Raw genomic sequence first — 22,773 nt, forward strand, 5'->3', positions numbered from 1 at the left:
TAAGAAAACAATCACATTTACAATAGCATCAAAAAAGAATAAAGTACTTAAGAATAAATTTAACCAAAGAGGTGAAAGGCCTATAAGGTAAAACTGAGAGTAATGAAAGAAATTGAAGAAGACACAAATGGAAATAGAAAGATATGCCATCTCCATGTATTTGAAGAATTATTATTGTTAAAATATGCATGCCACCTAAAGCAATTCAGTGTAATCCCTATTAAAATTCCAATGGCATTATTCACAGAAATAGAACAAACAATCCTAAAATGTATATGACACCACAAAAGACCCCCAAGCCAAAGCAGTCTTGAGGAAAAATAAAGCTGAAGGCATCACAATCTCAGATTCAAACTACAGGACAAAGCTATAGTAATCAAAACAGTATGGTACTGGCAAAAAAGAGACAAAGAGATCAATGGAACAGAAAAGAGTCCCCAGAAGTATATCCACACATTTATGGTCAATTCATTTATGTCAAAGGAGCCAACAATATACAAACTAGATCACTCATCACCCAGCTGTGAATTATCACCTCAGCAGTACTTTAGCTATATCCCCAGGTTCTGACAGTGTTTTCATTAACACTGCTTTTCTACATATTGTTGATTCAGAGAGAGGGAATAAATGAGGCTTTAGCACCTCTGACCTCAGCTTTAATTATTATTATTATTATTAATAGTGGTAGTAATTTGACTGGAGCAGCTCCATTATGAATCCTATGTTTAGGCAGGGAATTATATGACTACTTTTCCTCTACCTTACTGACCTCCTGGAGACATAGAGGACTATCTCCTACTTCAGCCAACCTTAAATAAAACAGAAAGATGGTTTGAGCCACTAAAGTTATTTATTTATTTATTTTTTAATGTTTATTTATTTTTGAGACAGAGAGAGACAGAGCATGAACGGGGGAGTGTTAGAGAGAGAGGGAGACACAGAATGTGAAACAGGCTCCAGGCTCTGAGCAGTCAGCACAGAGCCCGACGCAGGGCTCGAACTCACAGACCGCGAGATCGTGACCTGAGCCGAAGTCGGCCGCTTAACCGACTGAGCCACCTAGGCGCCCCCACTAAAGTTATTTTTAAGTTAAATAGAAAGCTCTTCATAATTGGGCTTTGCCTCTTTATCCTTATCTCGAGTCACTTCCCCAACAAGTATTCTTTCACTGCAGCCTCCCAAATTCTTGTAATTTCCTAAATGGGTCATGTTATCTCAGGCCTTAGCTATTGCTTAAACATATTGTTCTGTTGACGTGGAACACACCCCGTCCTCCAATTCTTCATTTAAAGAACTCCTTGGCCCTTAAAACATTCTCTGTTTAGAACCCATATCTAATTTCTAATTCTTTATTATTATTATTATTATTATTAAAGAGAGAGAGCAAGTGGGGGAGAGGGGCAGAGGGAGAAAGAGAGAGCAAAGCATGACTCGGGGCTTGATCCCACGACCCTGGATCATGGCCTAGGCCAAACTCAAAAATCAGATGCTCAACTGACTGAGCCACCCTCAGGTGCCCCTGATTTCTAATTCTTATTTACATAAAATTTCTCTATATTATTACGTCTCTTTTATATATCTCTGCATTATGATCATTAATTCACAAACTGGTCTTACTGCTCAACTGTAAGCTCCTGGAGGGCGGTGAGCCATGTCTTTTTTGACAATGTATGACTCATAATCAGAGGTATTAATTTCTATTCAGAATAAAGGACTTCAGCTGTTATCAGTGGTCAAAATTTGATTTTAAATTGTTCTTCAAACTGATTTTGCTTTTTGCTAAGATCTATTAGTTTTCAATAAGCTCTCTTCAGTATAGCTAGTCTTTCCTGTCTTTCAAAGCAGTCAACCCCTATTACCATTAAATGCTTCCTGAAGCAACTTGTTAGTTGATCCTTTTCTAACTATGTCAGGTGATACCAGTGTTGTTTGTCAAATTAGAATAAATATCCAGCTTTTTCCAATTAGCCAACAAAAACTCTTTTTGAGCATCTTTCCTAAAAACCTGAGGGGCACCTGGGTGGCTCAGTCGGTTAAGGGTCCAACTTTGTACCAGGTCATGATCTTGCATTCCGTGAGTTTAAACCCGGTGTCAGGCTCTGTGCTGACAGCTCAGAGCCTGGATCCTGCTTCAGATTCTGTGTTTCCCTCTCTCTGCCCCTCCCCTGCTCATCCTGTCTGTCTCTCTCTAAAATAAACATTTGAAAAAAACGCTGAAATTCTTTTCAACAGTTTTACTGATATATAATTCATATGCACTTCACCCATTTAAGTGTACAACCATTTTGGAAAGCCATTTGGTAATATCTACCAAAGCAGAGTATACGCATACCCTCTGACCTCACAATTCCACTCCTAGGTTAATACTCAAGAGAAAGCTGGCATATTTTCATCAAAGATATGTAGGAGAATAGAGTACTGCAATAAACATAATACTAAACAACTGGAGACAAATGTCCCTTAACAGTAAAAGATAAAACAAATTGTGGGTATGTATAGTTATATAGTAAGATGCCAGTGAGAATGAATGAACTACAAACAGACATAATATGGATCAGTATCACAGTATAATGTTGATTGGAAGAAGCCAGACACAAAAGAATGTATGTTCTATATTCCTTTTACGTGATGTTAAAAAAACAACTGACAACCTCCTTTAGGGCTAGAAGTTAGAACAGTGGTTATCACTGTAGGGAGACAGTGGCTGGTAGGCATACTGAATGGGACTTCTGGAGTGCTAGTTTTTTATCTGGTGCTAGGTATCTAGTATGTTCTTTGTGATGAATACTTATGAGTTGTGCACTTTTATATGTGGATGTTATGCTTCAATAAAAAGTTCAAAAGCAAAAACAAAAAAATGGTAAGGCCTACACATTAAAAATATGAAAAGAAAAATTCCATTATGTTTGGAGACATTATTAAGCATCGATGAATGCACGGTAGAATGCAGTCTGCTTCTAATAACATTAATAACAAAACTACTTAAATCATATGTAGTTAGAAAATTATTTTTTTCTGGTTGCATATGAACACAATGCTGCTATCAAATGGACAATCACCCCATAATCCTTGAATATCAGTGTCTGAAATCTTTGTGAAATCAGTTCCAAAGCATTTAATAGGTTTTCATTGTTAAAATGTATTCTTAACAGCAGTCTTAAATGTGTGCTAATTGTTAAAAGTTAAATAGTATTACAGGGCTCCCAACAAAATAACAGTATTCTCTTGCTTCATACCTCCCATCCTAAATCCTGTTTCCTAGAGGGAACTAATTATAACTTCTTATCTTTAATATGCTTATATTCCTTTTCCCTTATTTTTTAAATTTTAGACATAATCCATTGCTTTTCTACCTGAAGACTTTAGTCCTTTTCTATTACTACCATCACTCACATTTTCCCATCTCTAACCCCTCCATAAAATCACAATTCAAATTTTGATTTTACAAAATCAATATTCAGTGTTTTAATTTTCATGGTTATTCTGTACTATTCAGTTATTATTATGTTTTCTTATATAAAAATACTTTTGTTGGCCTGTTTTTATGGAGATATGGAGGTTTTTACTTTTTGGTTGCCTGTCTAGTTAACACTAATTTTTCCCCAAACTCTCCAGAAGAATGGTAAAACTTTACCCACTCTATCCATACAACACATCAAACAATCTTTTCCATTTCATTTTCCTTTTGGAAAAATTGCTTCCTGGGGTGCTCTGTCTGCTGCTGTGGTCTGGGCAGGGTGCTCGCTAGGCCTGCTGTACAGCTGTTTCCTAGGCTATCCCTTCACTGCCACTCAGAGGAGTTTGCAATTTACTGCTTTTTGGTGGAGCACATTTTGCAGTTTTTTGTGAGAAAGAGTTCCTGGAAGGTAAAATTTTGTGAGACTTTATTTTCTGAAAATAGCTTTAATGTACTCTACAACTTCAGTGAGGGTATGGTAGGATTTGAAATTTTAGGTTAAAATAATTTATTCTGAGACCTTCATGACACTTTTCTAGCTTTTGGAGTTATTAAAGTCTGATACTATTCTGAACCCAGACCTTTTTTACAGACCTATCCTTCATCCATAGAAGCTTTCAGGGTCTTCTCTTTATCTGTGGTGTTCTAAAATCTTATGATGATATGCTCTGGTATGGGTTTCATTCAGAGTGCTGGGCACTTTGGGTCCTGTACATCTAGAAACTCATGTTTTTTGGTTTGCAGGAAAGTTTAATTATTTCTTTGATAATTTCTTCCCCCTTCATATTCTTTGTTTCTTGGAACTATTTTTCATTATTGGGCTACCTGGATTAATGCTCTAATTTTCTTATCTTTTCTGTTTTTCCTTCCTTCCTTCCTTCTTTCCTTTCCTTCCTTGCTTCCTTCCCTCCTTCTTCTCTCCCTTTTTTCCTCCCATACATCCATGATTTCTAATATAATTTTGGGAAGTTAGCTTTATCTTCCAAATTTTCTTTGCATTCTTAATTTCCATTATATTTTTGGTTTCTTTTTCTTTTCTTTTCTTTTTGTTTTGAGAGAGAGAGAGAGAGATTGAGAGAGAGAGAGAGAGAGAGAGAGAGAGTGTGTGTGTGTGTGTGTGTGTGTGTACATGCACACAAGAGTGGGGTAGAGGCAAAGGGAGAAGGAGACAGAATCTTAGGTATGCTCTACACTCAGGTCAGAGCCTAACACAAGGCTTAATCTCAGGACCATGAGTTCATGACCTGAGCCAAAATCAAGAGTCTGACACTTAACTGACTGAACCACCCAGGCGCCCCATCTACTATATTTTTGGTTTCTAAGACCAAGGTACCTCCTTCTTTTTTTCCTTCCTTGGCATCCAAATACTATTTCATGGATATATCACTGTCTTGTGTCACTTTGAGAAGGTAATTTTTTGAAAGTTTTTTCTTTTGTTCCCTCTTATTCTTCTTGTCCCTTCAAGGTCCTCCCTCTTGCCCCAGTTTTGTTTTCATGTAAGAGGTTTTCCACAAATATCTAGTGATCTTTGTCTATTTTTTAACATTTAAAAGTGAAGCACTAAAAAAATGTATACTTAGTAAACATCTAAATGGTCTGATACAAGCAAGGTACTTGCCATTTCTTTGGGAGAACCCAAATATCCAAGACTCTAGGTCTTTCCTCTTGGGTTTGTCAGTTTCTACAGAGGAGAATCCTTTGTTATTCTATGTTGTCAGCATTCTGGGAGCCAAAGAGTAAAGAGAAGAGAATTGGAGGGGTACAGGGAGGCAGGACCTTCTCACCATTCAGCATATACACTTTCGCTTAGTCCCTGTTTTCAGACTAGAGCCTTCTTACCACCCTTTGTTGTATTTGGAGGGACTGAGTTCTGAGCCTGACTACTCAGTCTTCCATTTCTTGCTAGGTTGAGGAGGAAAGGGGTTTATAATACAACTACTCCTGATGTAAACTTTCAGGGAATTCTATCCATTTTAGGCCCTTTTCCTTACTCTTGCTTTGTGAGTGACCCAAAAACCTTCAAATACTGAGGGTTTCAATGTGTAGCTCAAAATGGCTTCCCCTGTAGTGGAATCCCTCTCTATAGATACTTACATTTCAGCTTTGTCTACTTTGCTGTCAGTCTAACCATCTTCCAGTTTGCCAGCATCTAACAATCTGTTGCTATCTCTTGCCTGCTGTTGTCTCTTCTACAGTCCCCTTTGTTTGTTACTTCTTTACTGTTGTTTTAATGACATTTAGGGAGGAGTAGGGATAAACACATTTATTCACTCAACATTGTTTAGTGACTACTCACTATGCCCTTGGAATTATTATAGGCCTTGGGGGTACAATAGTAATAGAGAATTATAGAAAACAAAAACAAAGAAACATTTCTTTTCTCAGGAGCTAATATTCTTCTTAAGGGAGACAGATACACAGGTTAAAAAAAAATACAGGTATTCCTTACCAAGTGAACTTTCAATCTCTGAATTTAAGAAACAAATACATTTGGAAACATTTTTAGAAATGTTTGTTATCTTAACTTCTGCTACTTTCTATCTGAAACTCAGGACCCAAATAGATTAGAAAAACAGATACCCCTTAATATGCCAATTCAGTATCAGAATTAAGAACTTAAAAGATATAGATGACCAGGAATATTTGCATATAAGATTTGGTAGAGGTGGGAGTGGGCAGGAAGCCATGGAAGGCCTCTCTAATGATACTAACCATATGGATACCTGCGAAAAGACAAGGGCATTGTGTACACAGTTAACAGTGCAAGGACTTGGGGACACAAGCATGCTTGCCATTCTTGTGGAACAGCAGGGAAGACAGTGTGGCTGGAGTAGACTAAATAAGTAGGAGAGTAGTAGGGAATGATAGCAGAGAGAAAGCCAGGAGTCAGATCATATAGGACCAAGACTATGATAAAGACTTGCTTTATTCTGAATGAGAAGGGAAACCGTTAGAGGCTTATGGACGTTGTGTTTTAAAAACATCACTCTGGCTGCTAGGGGTAGAACAAGACTACTGAAGGGGAGACAGAGTAGAAAGGGTGAGACTAGTTAAGAGGCTACTATAAAAATCCAGATGAGAAATTAGCATCTTGACACAATTCTTTTTGGTGGAAAGGGTAAGAAGTAGTCAGATTCTCCAGGGCACCTGGATGGCTCAGTTGGTTGGGCATCCGACTTTGGCTCAGGTCATGGTCTCACAATTTGTGGGCTCGAGCCCCGCACAGCTGTGCTGACAGCTCGGAGCCTGGAGCCTGCTTCAGATTCTGTCTCTGTCTCTCTCTCTCTGCCCCTCCTCCCTCACATTCCGTCTCTGTCTCTCAAAAAGGAATAAACGTTAAAAAAAAAAAGAAGTAGTCAGATTCTCGATTTATTTTATTTTATTTTATTTTTTAACGTTTATTTATTTTTGAGACAGAGAGAGACAGAGCATGAACGGGGGAGAGTCAGACAGAGGGAGACACAGAATCTGAAACAGGCTCCAGGCTCTGAGCTGTCAGCAAAGAGCCCGACGCGGGGCTCGAACTCACAGACCGCAAGATCATGACCTGAGCCAAAGTCGGCCGCTTAACCGACTGAGCCACCCAGGCGCCCTCGATTTATTTTAAAAGTACAGATGACATGCTTTGCAGACATGTAGGGTGGGGAAAAAAAAAGAACAGTCAAGTATGACTCCAAAGTTTTGGGCCTGAGCAAGTGGAAAACTGGAGCTACAACTTTCTGAAATACAGAAACCAGGGAGAGCAGGTTAAGCAGGTTGGAGGGATGGGGGTGGATGAGGAATAAAACAAGTATTTGTTTTTCATAAATTTCAATTTGAGATACCCAGTGGACATCCAAGGGGAGATGTAGAAGGGGCAGGTAGGTATTTGAGTATGGATCTCAGGGGAGAGATCTGGGCTAGAGATATAAAATTGGGACTAGTCATCATATAGACAATATATAAAGCCAGGTGACTACATGCTATTACTTAGAGAATAAGAGTAGAGATAAAAGAGGCTTGAGTAAAACCCTGGATAACTCCGTAATTCACCGGTCAGAAATATGAGAAAGAGTGGTCATGTAGAAGAATCAAGAGAAAATGGGGTTTTAGAGGTTAAGTATAGAAAACGTTTCAAGATGGAAGCAGTGACCAAATGTGCCCATGCTACTGATAGGTTGAGCAGGAAGAGAAGGAGTTATTGGTTGTCAGTGGAGTGACTGGGGCAAAAGCCTAACAGACATGAGTTCAAGGCAAAATGGAAGGAGAAGTAGAAACAGCACAGAAAACTCTTTCAAAGAGTTTTTCTTTAAAGGGAAACAACAGCTAGAGGGGAATGCAGGGTCGTATGAGCTTTTGTTTTTAGACTGAAAGACAGATTTATATTCTGATAGGAATAATTGAGTAAAGGAAAATTTTGATGATACATGATTAAAAAGACAGAAGGGATAACTACAGAAATAAAGTCTTGGAGGCAGGCAGGATGGGATGAAATACATAAGGAGATTTTTTTTTTCTCATTATTTTCTAATTACCTAGGAAGAAGAGTAATGGGATCCACTAAATTAAGAAAGTAATTTTAAGTAACAAAAGTATATAAATAAAGATTCAATCAGAATACAAGTTTATGTGAATTCTTCATCAGGACAGTAAAGAGTCATACCCTCCAAAGTTCCCTGACTCTTAATTATATTAGGATTTACTGAAAAAGATTTATGCTATATTTTCATTCCTAAGAAATTCTTCAATCATGATAAAGTAACCAGTTTCAGGACCATAAATATTAACACAAGCCTCTTTAATCCTCATGATTCTCCCTTCATAGCATTTAAAAGTGAAATTAAGTGAGGGATGTCTGGGTGGCTCAGTTGCTTACGTGTCCGACTCTTGATTCGGCTTGGGTCACGATCCCAGGGTTGTGGGATAGAGCCCTGGGTCACGCTCTACACTGAGTGTGGAACCTGCTTGAGATTCTTTCTCTCTCTCCCTCTCCCCATTCATTCTCTCTCTCTCTCTCTCTCTCTCTCAAAAAAAAAAAAAGAAAGTGAAATAAATGGCTTAACCTCTTTTTAAATATGTTCTCCTTTTCATCTTCTAAATATTTATACTCTCTTTTTTTCATTCATATTTCTCTCATGTCCTATCATTAGCAGAAACATTTATCGCTAAGACTCTTACTATAAATCAGTATGGATCTAATTTTAGAAAAAAACATCCTGGACTATTTTTATCAATGAATGGAAGCACTAGCTCAATGTTGCCATTTTCATCTGTGTTCAATTTTAAATACAAACTGAAAGAGAAGGATGCCTTTCAAGATCCAATATTTCCTTTATCCCAAATTGACACTGACTTATGAACTTCTTATAGAAATAAAAAAATCAAAGCTAATGCACCAAGATGATCTGAAAACAAGTAACCATAACAAACAACTTTCAACAAATACCAACTCAATACACCTGGAAAACCCAGGAATGTTGTAGCAAGAGAAATAGAATGAGTGGTAGACAATTATAATTGCTGACTTTAGAGAGTAACATCAGATACTAAATAAATTTGAATTCTAGACTGCCTGAATTAACAGGTGAAGAATGGAAAGAAAGCAGTCTCTCTAAACAAGGGGATTTTTTTTTTTTTTTAACATTTATTTATTTTTGAGACAGAGAGAGACAGAGCATGAACAGGGGAGGGGCAGAGAGAGAGGGAGACACAGAATCTGAAACAGGCTCCAGGCTCTGAGCGGTCAGCACAGAGCCCGACGCGGGGCTCGAACTCACGGACCGTGAGATCATGACCTGAGCCGAAGTCAGCTGCTTAACCGACTGAGCCACCCAGGTGCCCCTAAACAAGGGGATTTTGTACTACTTTCTCTTCATTAGTTTCCAGGAGACTAGTATAATACTCACTTCTATTTTTTAATCTGTTCTCTCATTTAGCATTATCCATTCATTGCTTCCTAATCCTCTAAATTTGAGTGACTTAAGAAATTCCCAATTTATAACCATGAGAGAAAAAAGGAGGGAGGGAACACTTAAAATTATCATCTCAATTAGCCTGAAAAACAATTTAAAAAAAACCATGAGGAGAACAATGATGTTAATGAAGAGTATTATCTACATATATTAACACTGACCAGGTTCTAAATCTCTGAAATTCTAAGGGTGTACTTTCACAGAAAAGTCTAGAAAATGAGTTCTTGATTTTTCAATTGCATTATAACTTCAGTGAACTTCAATTCTAAAGCAGAAAGGACAACAGACCCTGGTTACTCCTAACTGAAAGAAAAGCAGAGATATTTCAACTGTACCCCTGTTTTTAGCTTAATATTAAGCATTGATAAACAGTGCTTGTTCAAAAAATACCACTATTTGTTTTATGATAGCAATACTTTAACAATAGTTAACTAAAGGTCACATTTTTTTGTAATTTACTGATTCTTTATTTGACCAAAACAGCTCACCTGGTACAAAATATTCTGTTTGCATAAACCAATGAAATTCCAAATGAAATCCCAAGCGAATGGCCTTCAAGGTGACAAGGAAAATCAAATAGAGAACAGATACTGTGCCTGTGAGAAAAAAATTCAGAAACCATTGATCATTTTTGTGTATTTTACAGACTATTTTAAAATTAAGCTTTGTTTCTATATTCTCAGCAAAGTTTGGAAAATTATTACCTTCATGGATTATGCCCACTAAAACCCAGGTGTGATCTAAAGAACAGAAACAAGCTATGTGAGTTTTCAGAAAACAAAGCAAAACATTATATAGTGGGCCTAAGAACTAGATGAAGGTAGCTCATATACTGAAGAAGCCAAGACTGTCTAATTTATTTATGAGTTAAGTAGAGGATACATGCAAAGAATTCATTACAAAACTGTATGGTTACATAGGAGAAAAAACCAACATCAAACTGACTCTTATTCTTTGTATTGGAAATATCAGAGATAGTCAATAAGCAGGAAAAGTCTGCCACAGTATTTACTGAAAGATGGTAAGAAAGTAGAGAAAGAAAAGTAGTGACTGTGGATTATAAACCTATTTGAGAAAGGTGATAAGCCAAATAATCCATGAACACTCTGATGTCGTATCTGGATAAGGTTTCAACTAGGCAGTACTACCTATTAGATGAAAAGATTACAGATTCTACTCATAGGTATTTATACACAGGGTGAGGTGGACATTCACAGCTTCTGGTAATCTAGAAGTTAAAGAATTATTCCTTTAAGGAGTTAAATCCAGTCATTATGGAGTAGAGTCAGGAAATTCAAGTAGGTTTCTTTCTTTATGAATTAGATAAAAATTTCTGTAAAGAAGCCACAGTTTTAAAAGGGAGAGTATCAAGAAAAAGGGCAAAAGCAAAATATCCTTAAGGAGGTGGAAAATAATCAACCTGGTTACAAGTTTTGTGATTGTTTAGCAAATATTTCTATAAATTTATATGCCAACTTTTAAAGATCTGTTCCATAGGAAAGTCGGCAAGCAAATCAGGAAACCACAAATGAGCTACTCTGGGTTTGCAGATTAGCTGATTCAGAAAGAATAAAAACAAGAGGCCAAAGCTTATATAACCACAACTTTTAATTCTCTGTGGGTGTCTATGGCAGTCTTGCAGTGAATCCTATTGTGAGACAGAGAGGTATAGAAAAATACCCTTACCTCCTACTTTGGTTTTCTGAAACTCAAAAAGCTAGCTCCTTGATGTGATGAGTAATCTAATTATTTTATACTCTAGGGCCTACCAGGAGATCAGATCTATAGGGAGGAGGTGAAATCCTATGGTTTATTTGGGGTTATCAATTTTTTATGAATGTTATCCTTGTCTTTAGCTAACCAGATCTAAGCTTTCATTAGGGGTTCCTTTCGCCGTCTAAAAGCTCAGTGTTGCAAAAGTGCTGCAAAAAAAAAAAAAAAAAAAAGTGAAAACATTCCTTTAACGATGCTAAAATTTCTGAAATTTCTTCAGTGATTTCAGAAATTTCCGTAAAACAGGGCTCACAGTAAGAAGTCTCTTCCTTTAAAGAGGCCTTTTCTCTCCAGTAGAGAGAAAGCACTGAGGAGGATGGCAAAAGCAGAATAAAGCTGGGCAGGTTGAGTTAGATAAAAAATGATATCCCAGGTCGGAAGGTGGTAATTCTGTGCTATACTCTTAAATAGAAACTGTAGGAAAAAAATATTCCATAACCTCCCTTAGTAAGTTCTAATGATTCCAATCCTTAGGATTGAGAATTCCTATAATATCCAGTATGGATCTCTCCTCCTGAAATCTTAATGTTTCCTCTAATTGTACCCACAGAAGAAACGAGGAATAGTGTTTCAGTAAGGATAGAACAGGAAATCCAGTAACTCTTCTTTAAAAAAAAGAACATGGACTTAAAATGGTCATCTACATTTTCCTCTGTGCCAAACTCCACAAAGAAAACCAAAAAGCAGGGTAACATACAAATGAACAAATTGAACATAGATGAACAGGCCTGGTGGGTAACTCCCCAGCCAGACTGCATCCACAGAATCCAACATGTACTCCACTACACAGAAGCTCTATAACACAATGCCTTGGCTTACCTAGGATATTAAATTTTGAAAAAAATGAAGGAGATTTGAAATTGAGCAGTGGCAGCAGGAGCCCTATGAGGTAAAAGGGCACTGTCTTAGACTTATTCCACCACTTTTCAAACTGCTGCAGTCCCGTGTCATTGGCATAGAAAATCATAGAGCCATTGTCAGGGTGGCCACCACTCCCAGCACTTGGACAAATCACTGCAACAGGAAAGCATCAGATAAGAGAAGACCACAAAGAACAGACAATGAGTATCCCAAAAGACTGACACTTGTTCTACCAACCTCAACTTGTCTCATGAATATTAAGTTTCCCCTTTCTGGAAAAAATGGAGGGTTATATTTAGATATAGGATAGGACTCTTTTATCTGCAAACAATTAAAGGTGGTAGAATCTTAGACAATTCTGAGGTATATCCTTAATTTTTATGGGAAGCTATAAAATATCCCACCAACTATCCTTTGGTTCCATTGCCAGAGAGAAAATTTTGGGATGAATGGTATTTGATCTCATTTATACAATGATGTAAGAAATATTCAGGGTGATTTGTTACTTTTATGTTAATAACCCACACAAAGGCCAAAGAGCAGGTTTCTTTTAACAAAATCTATCGGGTTGGAATAAAAAGTGGACATCATTGAAACAGCTGACACAGTATTTCCAACACTGAATTGTTGGTTATGGCTTAAGAATCCTTGAATTCCAGCAATCTGGGATAATTCTTCCGTAAGTTTATCACATTTTACAGCAGCCTAAGAGCCTAGATGATATCCAGAGAAGTGGGAATTGAGTAAAACATTTTTCCTAACACTGATCTTCAAATGGTAATTTCTTTTGTTAAGGAGAGGCAATACACATCATTCTGTGTTTCTATTTTCACAATAGTACTTTTCTTAATAATCAGCTCTTTTTAAAAGAACTCTTAATGCTGGTGAAAAATACTCCTACTGAGCAACATTCATACTCATTACTAGTCAAAGAGAAAACGATACGTTCATTTTAAGTTCTGTTTTTAATTTTATTCTCTATCTGTTTCTTGGCATGCCACAAAGCCACTTAGTTTTCTTGCTTAGTCAGCATTTTTATTTTTTTTTAATGTTTATTTTATTTTTGAGAGAGAGAGGAACAGCACAGCTGGGGAGAGGCCTAGAGAGGGGGACAAAGGATCCGAAGCGGACTCTGTGCTGACAGCAGGGAGCCCAATGTGGGGCTCAAACTCATGAACTGTGAGATCATTACCTGAGCCAAAGTTGGATGCTCAACTGCTGAGGCACCCATTGTCCCTACTTAGCATTTCAACATGTATTTTTCTCTGTTATGTCTGGACAGAAGTAAATTAACTTGAATTTTTCTTGTGCTAGTAATTACAGTGGTAAAAAGCACAGGCTATGGAGATAAATTGACTAAATAATGAACCGTGACTCTGTCACTTAATACTTATGTAACCTTGGGCAAGTCATTAGTTTCTCTGTGCCTTCCTTGGTTTCTGCATCTAGAGAGTGAAGCAAAGAGGTACTGTACAACATTTAGACTAATGCCTGCTACACAGTAAGTATCCAAAAATGCCAGCTGTAATTTTATATTAACTGAGATGGACTATTTCATACTCTTACTATTTAATACATTCTTCAAAATAAGCAGATGAATCAGCAAGTGCTAGTATCAACATACCACTATGCAAAGTAAATTGACTTTGCTGATGGTGTTCTTGAAATCATCAGTGTATGAAGAGATTTTAAAATTATACCAAAATATTTTAGGATAATTATTCAAAGGTGTGTGTGCGTGTCCAGAAAAAAGCTGGTACTTCACTCACTCATTTGCTAGTGTTAACAAAATACAGGTTAATAGGTTTAATTAAAGAGCAAAGTAAGATACTGAATAGTAAATACTGAAATGGTTGCTTCATGAGAGAGACTTTTGCCTGTCTCCTACATCCCCAAAGTCTAGAACAGTTCCTGACACAGGCTTAAAAAATATATATTGAATGAACTGTCTTCTCAGAGATCAATGCATTCATCCATCAAAATGTTATCATCTTGGGGGCTCCTGGGTGGATCAGTCAGTTAAGCATCCATCTCTGGATTTTGCTTAGGTCATGATCTCACAGTTTGTGAGTTCGAGCCCTGTGCTGACAGCATGGAGCCTGCTTAGGATTCTCTCTTTCTTCCTCTCTCTCTCTCTCAAAATAAATAAAAACTTTAAAAAAATTATATCAATTTGGTATCTCTGAAATCTAAATACATAAAAGCCTTAGGTGATGTACAAGTTTAACAGTGAGACTGTTAACAAGGTTATCATAGCTTTGTTATTCACCTTCCCTGTGACTGCCATCATGGATAAATCCACATGCTACAAAGATTTATTGTAAATAAATTAATTGAAGGAAACTTTTCCAAGAAATTAAGATATTTTTGCTAAGCCTTCAGTTTATTTTTCTGTATTTACTAACCTTTGTTCATCAGGAAATTAATTATTCTGTAGCATACAGTTTTGTGTATCTTAAATATTAGTAACTAATACAATAAACATCTAAAAAAGTTAACAAACTGAGAACTATGCTTTTAGACTTCTGAAACAATTAGCAGAGATAGAGGCTCTTAAAAACAAGTATTGACTATTTATAGGCAAATATGGATTTTATAGATGTTAGTTACAATTGTGAATTGCATAATATGAACTCAACCTTGTTTAGCTTACATTAACACAACGTTTTATGGAGTGTGTTTTTTTATAAAGACACCAGTTGCTGAAAATTTAATAGTGGCTCAGTTAACATAATGATAATGATATTACATTAATTATTTACCTAAGATAAAGCAATATATTCTACCTTAAATACGTTTTGAAGTGAAGTAGAAAATTCAAAACAAAACAAAACAAAACAAGCTAAGGGGCGCCTGGGTGGCTCAGTCGGTTAAGCATCTGACTCTTGATACTGGTTCAGGTCATGATCTCACAGTTGTGATCTCAAGCCTCATGTTGGGATCCATGCTGAGCATGGAACCTGTTTGGGATTCTCTCTCCCTTTCCCCTACTCCCTCTCACTCTCAAAATAAATAAATAAACTTAAAACAACAAAACAGGGGCACATGGGTGGCTCAGCTGGTTAAGCTCAGGCCATGATCTGGCAGCGGTTCATGAGTTTGAGCACCACATCAGGCTCTCTGCTGTCAGGTCGGAGCCACTTCAGATCATCTGTCCCCTTTTTTCTCTGCCCCTCCCTCACTCATGCGTGTACTTTCCCTCTTTTTCTCTGTCACTCTCTCAATCAAAAATAAACAAACATTAAAAACAAAACAAAACAAAACAAAAACAAGCTAAGCTTCAAATTCTAAGCTACTTACCCGGGTTGCTATCATTGGTACTCAGTACAGCATCTGTGTCATTAATGTGATGAATAAAATCTAAAAATTAGAGAAAAAAATACATTTTAATACCAAATAAAAGCTGTTAAACCAATCACTCTCTAAAATCTTTGATCTATAAAAATCTTTTAAGATCTAGCATGGGGTAATATACCTAGTACAAGGAACCAAGACTGCTTCATTGTTAACACAGCTTCGCCTTTGTCAGCTTTCTGTACTTACAGTAATGATGCCATTGACTTCAGAGTTCTCACTATGGAAAATTTTCACATGATTGAGGATTAAAAAAAAAAAAAAAATCTAGCCACAAATCAGAATTTAGTTAAAGCCCTGGAATCAAACTGTACAACTGTTTTCTTTTACCCACACTAATTTATATGTAAGTATAGTTACACCTTATATAAAGAAGGGGAAAACCAACACTTATAATAGCCAAGATTATCAGGAGAACCACTTAAAGTTTTTAGAAAGTATACTACATGCTTTTATAGACTGACGGTTATACAGTAATTATTACTCACAAGAACCACTAAATTACACCAAAGGAAGTAGCAAAGTCAAAAGCATATGCAGATATCTGAGCATTCATATTATTCTATAGTTAATGAGAGAATGGGTAAAGAATGTGTTTTCTTGTTACTTTATTCTGTTTGATATTAATTTTTTATAATCTTAATAAGCATTAAAAAGTGATGATAAAAATGTTGGATTAGATTTTCAGGTCATAAAGTAAAGTATGTGAATTATTCATCTTCACTTCCACTGTATGCTTCTCAAGATAAAAGGAGGAGTTTAGTGCTCTAGGTTTTTATGCGATCTTCAAGGGTTATTAGTGATAAGATTGGAAGTTATCAATCTTTATATACATCGTGATGCCAAAGACTTAAATAAGGCTAGTAAAACCCTGATACCGAGTATACTAGGTTGAAGAGTCTCCCCCCAAATCCATGCCCATAGGAACCTTAGAATGTGATCTTATTTGGAAACAGGGTCTTTGCAGATATAATCAAGTGATGATAAGGTTGTATTGGTTAGGGTAAGCCATAAATGAATTTTATGGCTTCTTCACCAGAAGCTAGGAGAGGCAAGGAAGGAGCTTTCCCTAAAGGCTTCAAAGGGAGTGGAGCCCTAGTGACACTTCAATTTTGGACTTCTGGTTGCCAGGACTCTGAGAGAATAAATTTCTCTTGTTTTAAGCCAAAAAGTTCACGGTAATTTTTACAGCAGCCCTAAGTCTCAACAAGGACAGTGTGAGAAAAGAAATAAAAAAAAAAAAAATTCACACACACACACACACACACAGGCACACACACACACGGGGTAATACCTCTTGTGAAAAGACACAAAGGTCCTAAATAAAACAGTAGCCACACTCCTTTCAAAAGTAAACTGAATCCAGTAAGCAATTAAAAAATATACATCATGACTGTTAAACTAAGTTTATAACAGAATATTAAGAATGACTTAAATACTACAAAATGTATTCATTTAATTCACCATATTAACAATTTAAAGAAGAGTTTTATGATCATCTCAAGATTATTGAGCATCTGATAAAATCCAACACACATGAATAAAACTGCTTAAGAAAATAATAGGCAGCAATATCTTTAAGTTGCTAAAGGGTGTAACCAATATCCCACAACAAACATAATATTTAATGGTGAGACATCAGAAAGATTTCCACAGGAACAATATAAGGATGTCTACCAGCACTGCATCTATACAACTTTACACTTTGAAAAAGATAAGCATGTCTATATATATGTGCATATACATATATATACACATATATATGTTGTATGTGTTTGTATGTATATACATATATAAATATAAGGGTATGGCATACATAAATACAAATGTATGTATACACATATGAATCACTTAGAAAGTAATAACTGGCTAGGAAGTTTTCATTACTCATGGAGGAGGTAACTATCTTAACAGAAAATCCAAAGTGAATCTACAAAATTAGCATCAGTAAGAGTTCAACACATCTGCTAGATTCAAGATAAACATCTAAAAATTAGTTATGTTCTTTTATAATAGCAACAAATAACTTGAATTTTTATAATAAAAAAATATTATCACTACTTTCTAGGAAGATGGAATGGTTTCATGAAGGGGGTGTGGGTTACATGGATGTACTCATTTGTCAAAATTATACGGCTAAGATTTACGTGTTTCTATGAATTTAAATTCTATGTAAAAAAGAGAATTGTATATAAGATAGTAATTAATTGGGGTGCAGAGTGGATATAAGCATAGATCATGTTTTTTCAGTGGAAAAAATATTGCTCCCAAGGGGGAAAAAATTTGTACCTAGGGGGCAAAAAAGATCCCTTATCCTTTTTACATAGAAAGCACAAATATATATACAGTTCATAAATGGATAAAAAGTATATCTGTGATATTAAAACAAACTGAATCAACTATATTTTTCAGAATTACAAAATGACTTTTTGCTTTATTTATCCCAAGTCCAGAATTTAAGGCTGAAACTAAAACATTTCAGTAGTTACTGTATCTAAAAGTAACTAATGTTAAAGATATACTTACTAAAAATAAACTTTCCAGTATTAAAAAGAAAATTAGACATAAGCACCCAATAAACTATCATTGCTCCAATAAGAGACACCAAAGAGAAAAGGAGACTTGACCACTGTCCAAAGGAGCCAAAATAATATCTGCAGACATCTGGATATTCCCAGGTAGTGGTATCCACTGATGCTAGATAAACATAAAAGAAAGAATAAAATTAGATGTTAATCATATATCCCATAATCATAATTTGTGTTCCCTCAATTAACTCAAAATATTTAACAAAATATTAAGAATATTCCACCACCAAATATTAGATATTAAATCATATAAAAACATTATAGAACAGGGGCACCTGGATGGCTTAGTCAGTTAAGCATCCAACTTCAGCTCAGGTCATGATCTCACGCTTTGTGTGTTTGAGCCCCATACTGAGCTCTGTCTGCCAGTACAGAGCCCGCTTTGGATCCTCTGACTCTTCTCTGCCCTTCCCCCACTCGTGCATGCTCTCTCTCTCACTCTCCCTCTCGAAAATAAATAAACATTAAAAAAAAAAATTAAGGGGCGCCTGAGTGGTTCAGTTGGTTGAGCGTCTGACCTCAGCTCAAGTCATGATCATGCAGTTCATGAGTTTAAGCCCCACATCAGGCTCTGTGGTGACAGCTCAGAGCCTGGTACCTGCTTTGGATTCTGTGTCTTCCTCTCTTTCTGCCCCTCCCCTGCTCATGCTCTGCCTCTCACTCTCTCAAAAATAAATAAAACATATAAAAAACTTAAAAAACTACAGAACACATAAAAAAGAAATATAGATCAATGAAACAGTATAGATAATATAAGAAATAGATTATAGTATCATATAATTAATAAAAACAAATGATAAATCAAGGCTAGACAAAATCATCAGTGAGAGTCAGAAGATATTATCTAGTAATATTTGTCATACTTAAATAACAGTATGGAATAAAATTTTCCTGAGTCATACTTTATACCACATGATAATTTCAGACAATTGAGCTAAGAATTAAAAAATTAAATAACAGAAAAGTTAGAAGACAATGTAAAAACAGACACTGAAAGGTTTCCCTTTTCTATCAAATGAAGAAAGAAATTACAATGGAAAAGACAGGCAGATATAAACAAACTCATATAACACTAAAGCCATTAAATTGTTGAATGGAAAAGAAATTGACATGAAATAACAGCCAAAAGGCTAATGCTTACGTCATATATAGCACTTAGCAGATCTATAAGAACACCAAGAGACTTGTGGATAAATGGGATTGGGATAAATAAATAAAATTAAGAGAAAATATACCAGTGCTTAAGAGACCCCCTCCCCACCAAAAAAAATTGAAGACAAAATCTGGTCTCTTGACTTAGAATTGCTAAGATTCACTGAAACAATATATGTCTATTTCAGTCCTAAACTATTTTAAAACAATGTAAAATGGTATTTCTCTGATCCAGAATTTATAGATGAATAGAGGCAACGTATAAATAAACTTTGCAAATTCACTACAAAGGACACGTTCATATTTTCATATTTTTCTAGTTACATTTTCTAGTTTTAAGGAATTCCAACATTTAGATCTCTTGGTAGGGATAGATCAAAAGTTACCATTAACTGTTAAGAATCATAGAATTCTCAATTTAGTTCTGAAAAAGACTTTATTTTTAAAAGATGACCTTTAAAATTATTCTTATGAGGAAATTAGCACCAAAGTAAATGCATTCTGCAAAGAATTACAAACCTCTCTGAATTTAAAGGCAGTCACTAATTCACTGACTTATCAGTTCAGCTGAATGCTATGAATAAGACAAGTAAATCTTTAGGCACAAAATAGTTAACACACACATGGAATGTACACATTAATGATCTACTGTAACAGGAAATACTTATTAATACCCAAATAGCTACTCTATTTTTATCATGGCAAACTCTTACATATCATAGCTCGTGATTTCACTACTCTATAGCAGCAATAAAGTGTTAAAATGCCCATCAGCATGATGACACACATTCCAGTAGTAAAGCCAGCCTGTTTAAAAACACAAAAAGAACATATATCATGTTAGAATAAATTCATATGCAACCATATTATGTTACTTTAAACAATTATGATAAAAACCTGACAATGTAAAATTAAGTATAATTACCTATTTTCTTTAATAAATTTTACGTAGATTTATTAAAACCTTTATTATAAAGCTTACAATATGAAGAGAAAAAAATTCAGGCAAAAAGCATGCTGAAAAATTATATTACCTGTTTCATGCCCCAAGGAATACTTAGTATAGATGTTCCCATCATGGTATTCCAAATCATAAAACTGAAAACACAGAGTAACAGCAGTAAAAATAAGGAGTTTAACTATTCAAATATCTTAATTAAGACAAAAATTAAAATAACCAGTAATTTTCATTTATTTATAGTTTAAGTAATGCTCCAAAAATTAAGTTTACTCACATGGTTACTAAACTGGTGTTTTTACCATATCCTTCAGTGTAACTTTGGAGTTTATAAGCAGAACCCAATGGACTATATACATAGCACTCTTCTGGAGCTGGAACTACATGATCTGGAGCAATCTAGTAAGAGAAGAAACACAGAGAAATGTTAGAACCAGTAAATGTGCAAAACAGGATATTTTCTATACATCAGATTACCTGACTCTAGACACATTTCTAAGTATCATGAACAAATAAACACGTATTTCTGATTTATTAACATAAAAAATCCTTTCCAAATATAGTAGATCTAAAGGAAAAGAGTTTCAAGAATATAATAAACTGTTCATGTGAAATGAGAATGAATTCTTAAAAATACACAACTGCCAAAATATTTTTCTCTTTATTTTCATGAGAAATAAAGAAGAGTCAGCAAAGACTGAGATTAAAGAATTCTAGATAGAGGAGATTTGGACCTTAGGTTAGGGGAATTTCAAGAGTCAAGTGGCCACTGAACTCCTCTGTGAGACTGGTTTTACCAAAGAGGTAGGTAGGGAACTCAAATTATAAAGAATTGAAAGCCAAAAAATTAAAAACAGAACTACCCTATGACCCAGCAATTGCACTATTAGGTATTTATCCAAAGGATACAAAACTGCTGATTTGAGGGGCATGTGCACCCCAACGTTTATAGCAGTGCTATCAACAATAGCCAAATTACGAAAAGGGCCCAAATGTCCAGTGACTGATGAATGGATTAAAGAAGAGGCGGTGTATACACACACACACACACACACTGGAATACTACTCTGTGATAAAAAAAGAATGAAATCTTGCCATTTGCAACAATGTGGATGGGACTAGAGAGTATGCTAAGCGAAATAAGTCAATCATAGACAGATGTTGTATGATTTTACTCCTATGTGAAATTTGAGAAACACAATAGATAATCATGGGGAAGGGAAGGAAAAATAAGATAAAAATAGAGAGGGAGGCAAACCATAAAAGACTCTTAAATACAGAGAACAAACTGAGGGTTGCTGGAGAGGAAGTGGATGGGAGGATGGGGTGAATGGGTGATGGACATTAAGAAGGGCACTTGTTGGGATGAGCATTGGTTGTCATATGTAAGAGATCAATCACTGGGTTCTACTTCTGAAGTCAAGACTATACTGTATGTTAACTACCTTGAATTAAAAAAAAAAAAGAATTGAGAGTCAAACACAGCCTAAGGAAAGGCAAAGCAAGAATTCTTAAAGATGGAGTATGTAAGCAAGAGGGAAGGAGCTAAGAGAGTTTGAAAGCACACAGACGACTGAACAGATAATATATTTCCTATACACATAGCTCCCACCTTGCCCCCTCATACATATTCTGAATTCTACCTCCCTATGGAGGGAAGATATTACAGTACTCTGGTATAACTATGCCCATCTCCCTGAGAATAGCTCTTGAGAATATGCAGTCCTATATATAGTAGTACAGTAGTTAAAGACATAGGAGCTGTCTGGCATAAATCAACAATCTTTTATATTCAGCACCTAGTAAGTAAATTTACAACTTTGTGCTAAGTTTAGTGTTCAAGAAAAAAAATACAGTCCACAACTTTAAGAAGCTTAAATTCCAGCTGGAAGATACATGAAGCAATCAGATAAAGCTATCAGAGATAAAAAAAAAAAAAAATGAAGTGTGGGATACTATATGGAAGGAATGACAAAAAATTAACGGGGACTAGAATAGTTGGGGAAGATGTCAAGGAAGTGATGGAACACTGGGCCTCAGTAGTAAGACAAGATATGGACTGGTGCAAAAAGAAAGTGTCGAATCATTCTCTATTTATGCATATGATTCGTGGTATCTTGTAGGAAAAGAATGTCTCAAATGTTATGCCTGGTGTGGCTTTGGAAACAACTACTTCTGAGAAATAAAAAGGCATATATGGAGGGGCACCTGGGTGGCTCAGTCTGTTAAGCATCCAACTCTTAATCTGAGGGTCATGAGTTCAAGCCCTGCATTTGGCTCTACACTGAGTATTAAGCCTACTTAAGAATGAAAAGGCATATATGGAAATGGGTTTGTTGCCTTCTCTTTTATCCTCATTCCTCCTCGGAATAAAAAAGAAAAAGGGGAAGGGCCATGCTTGCATCAGTCAGGAGATAAACCATGAGCAAAGGTCAGAAAAAGTGAAAATCAAAAGTTATAGGGGGCAGGATTACACGCTAGAGAAGTTAAGAAGTTGCAAATTCTTGGGGTCCCTGGGTGACTCAGTCAGTTAAGCATCTGACTTCAGGTCAAGTCATGCTAACATGGAGCCTGGAGCCTGGAGCCTGGAGCCTGCAGCTTGCAGCCTGCATGGGATTCTGCGTCTCCCCTCTCTGCCCCTCCCCTACTCACGTTATATGTCTCTCTCTCTCCCTCAAA

The 22,773-nt window shown here is 36.0% G+C and overlaps 1 protein-coding gene across 11 annotated transcripts in view; it reads right to left on the minus strand.

Moving 5' to 3' along the window:
* SLC38A9 (solute carrier family 38 member 9) overlaps positions 1 to 22,773 on the minus strand; it is an 83,711-nt gene that overhangs the window by 24,302 nt on the left and 36,636 nt on the right. For 10 of the 11 annotated variants that reach the window (XR_444751.3, XM_007079934.3, XM_007079935.3 and 7 more), the window contains 7 exons: positions 20,372 to 20,493; positions 20,171 to 20,234; positions 19,850 to 19,943; positions 17,923 to 18,093; positions 15,343 to 15,402; positions 12,001 to 12,195; positions 9,897 to 10,004 (listed from right to left, as the gene is read on the minus strand). Coding sequence is in view for 10 of the 11 variants with exons in the window: in XM_007079934.3 (XP_007079996.2) it covers positions 9,897 to 10,004; positions 12,001 to 12,195; positions 15,343 to 15,402; positions 17,923 to 18,093; positions 19,850 to 19,943; positions 20,171 to 20,234; positions 20,372 to 20,493 (814 nt within the window). In the remaining variant the exon portion in view is untranslated. The remainder of the gene's footprint in view (positions 1 to 9,896; positions 10,005 to 12,000; positions 12,196 to 15,342; positions 15,403 to 17,922; positions 18,094 to 19,849; positions 19,944 to 20,170; positions 20,235 to 20,371; positions 20,494 to 22,773) is intronic. The other variant, XM_007079936.3, reaches the window with a different exon arrangement.

This window comes from Panthera tigris, chromosome A1 (genome assembly GCF_018350195.1).
Source record: "Panthera tigris isolate Pti1 chromosome A1, P.tigris_Pti1_mat1.1, whole genome shotgun sequence".
Lineage (NCBI taxonomy): Eukaryota > Metazoa > Chordata > Mammalia > Carnivora > Felidae > Panthera > Panthera tigris.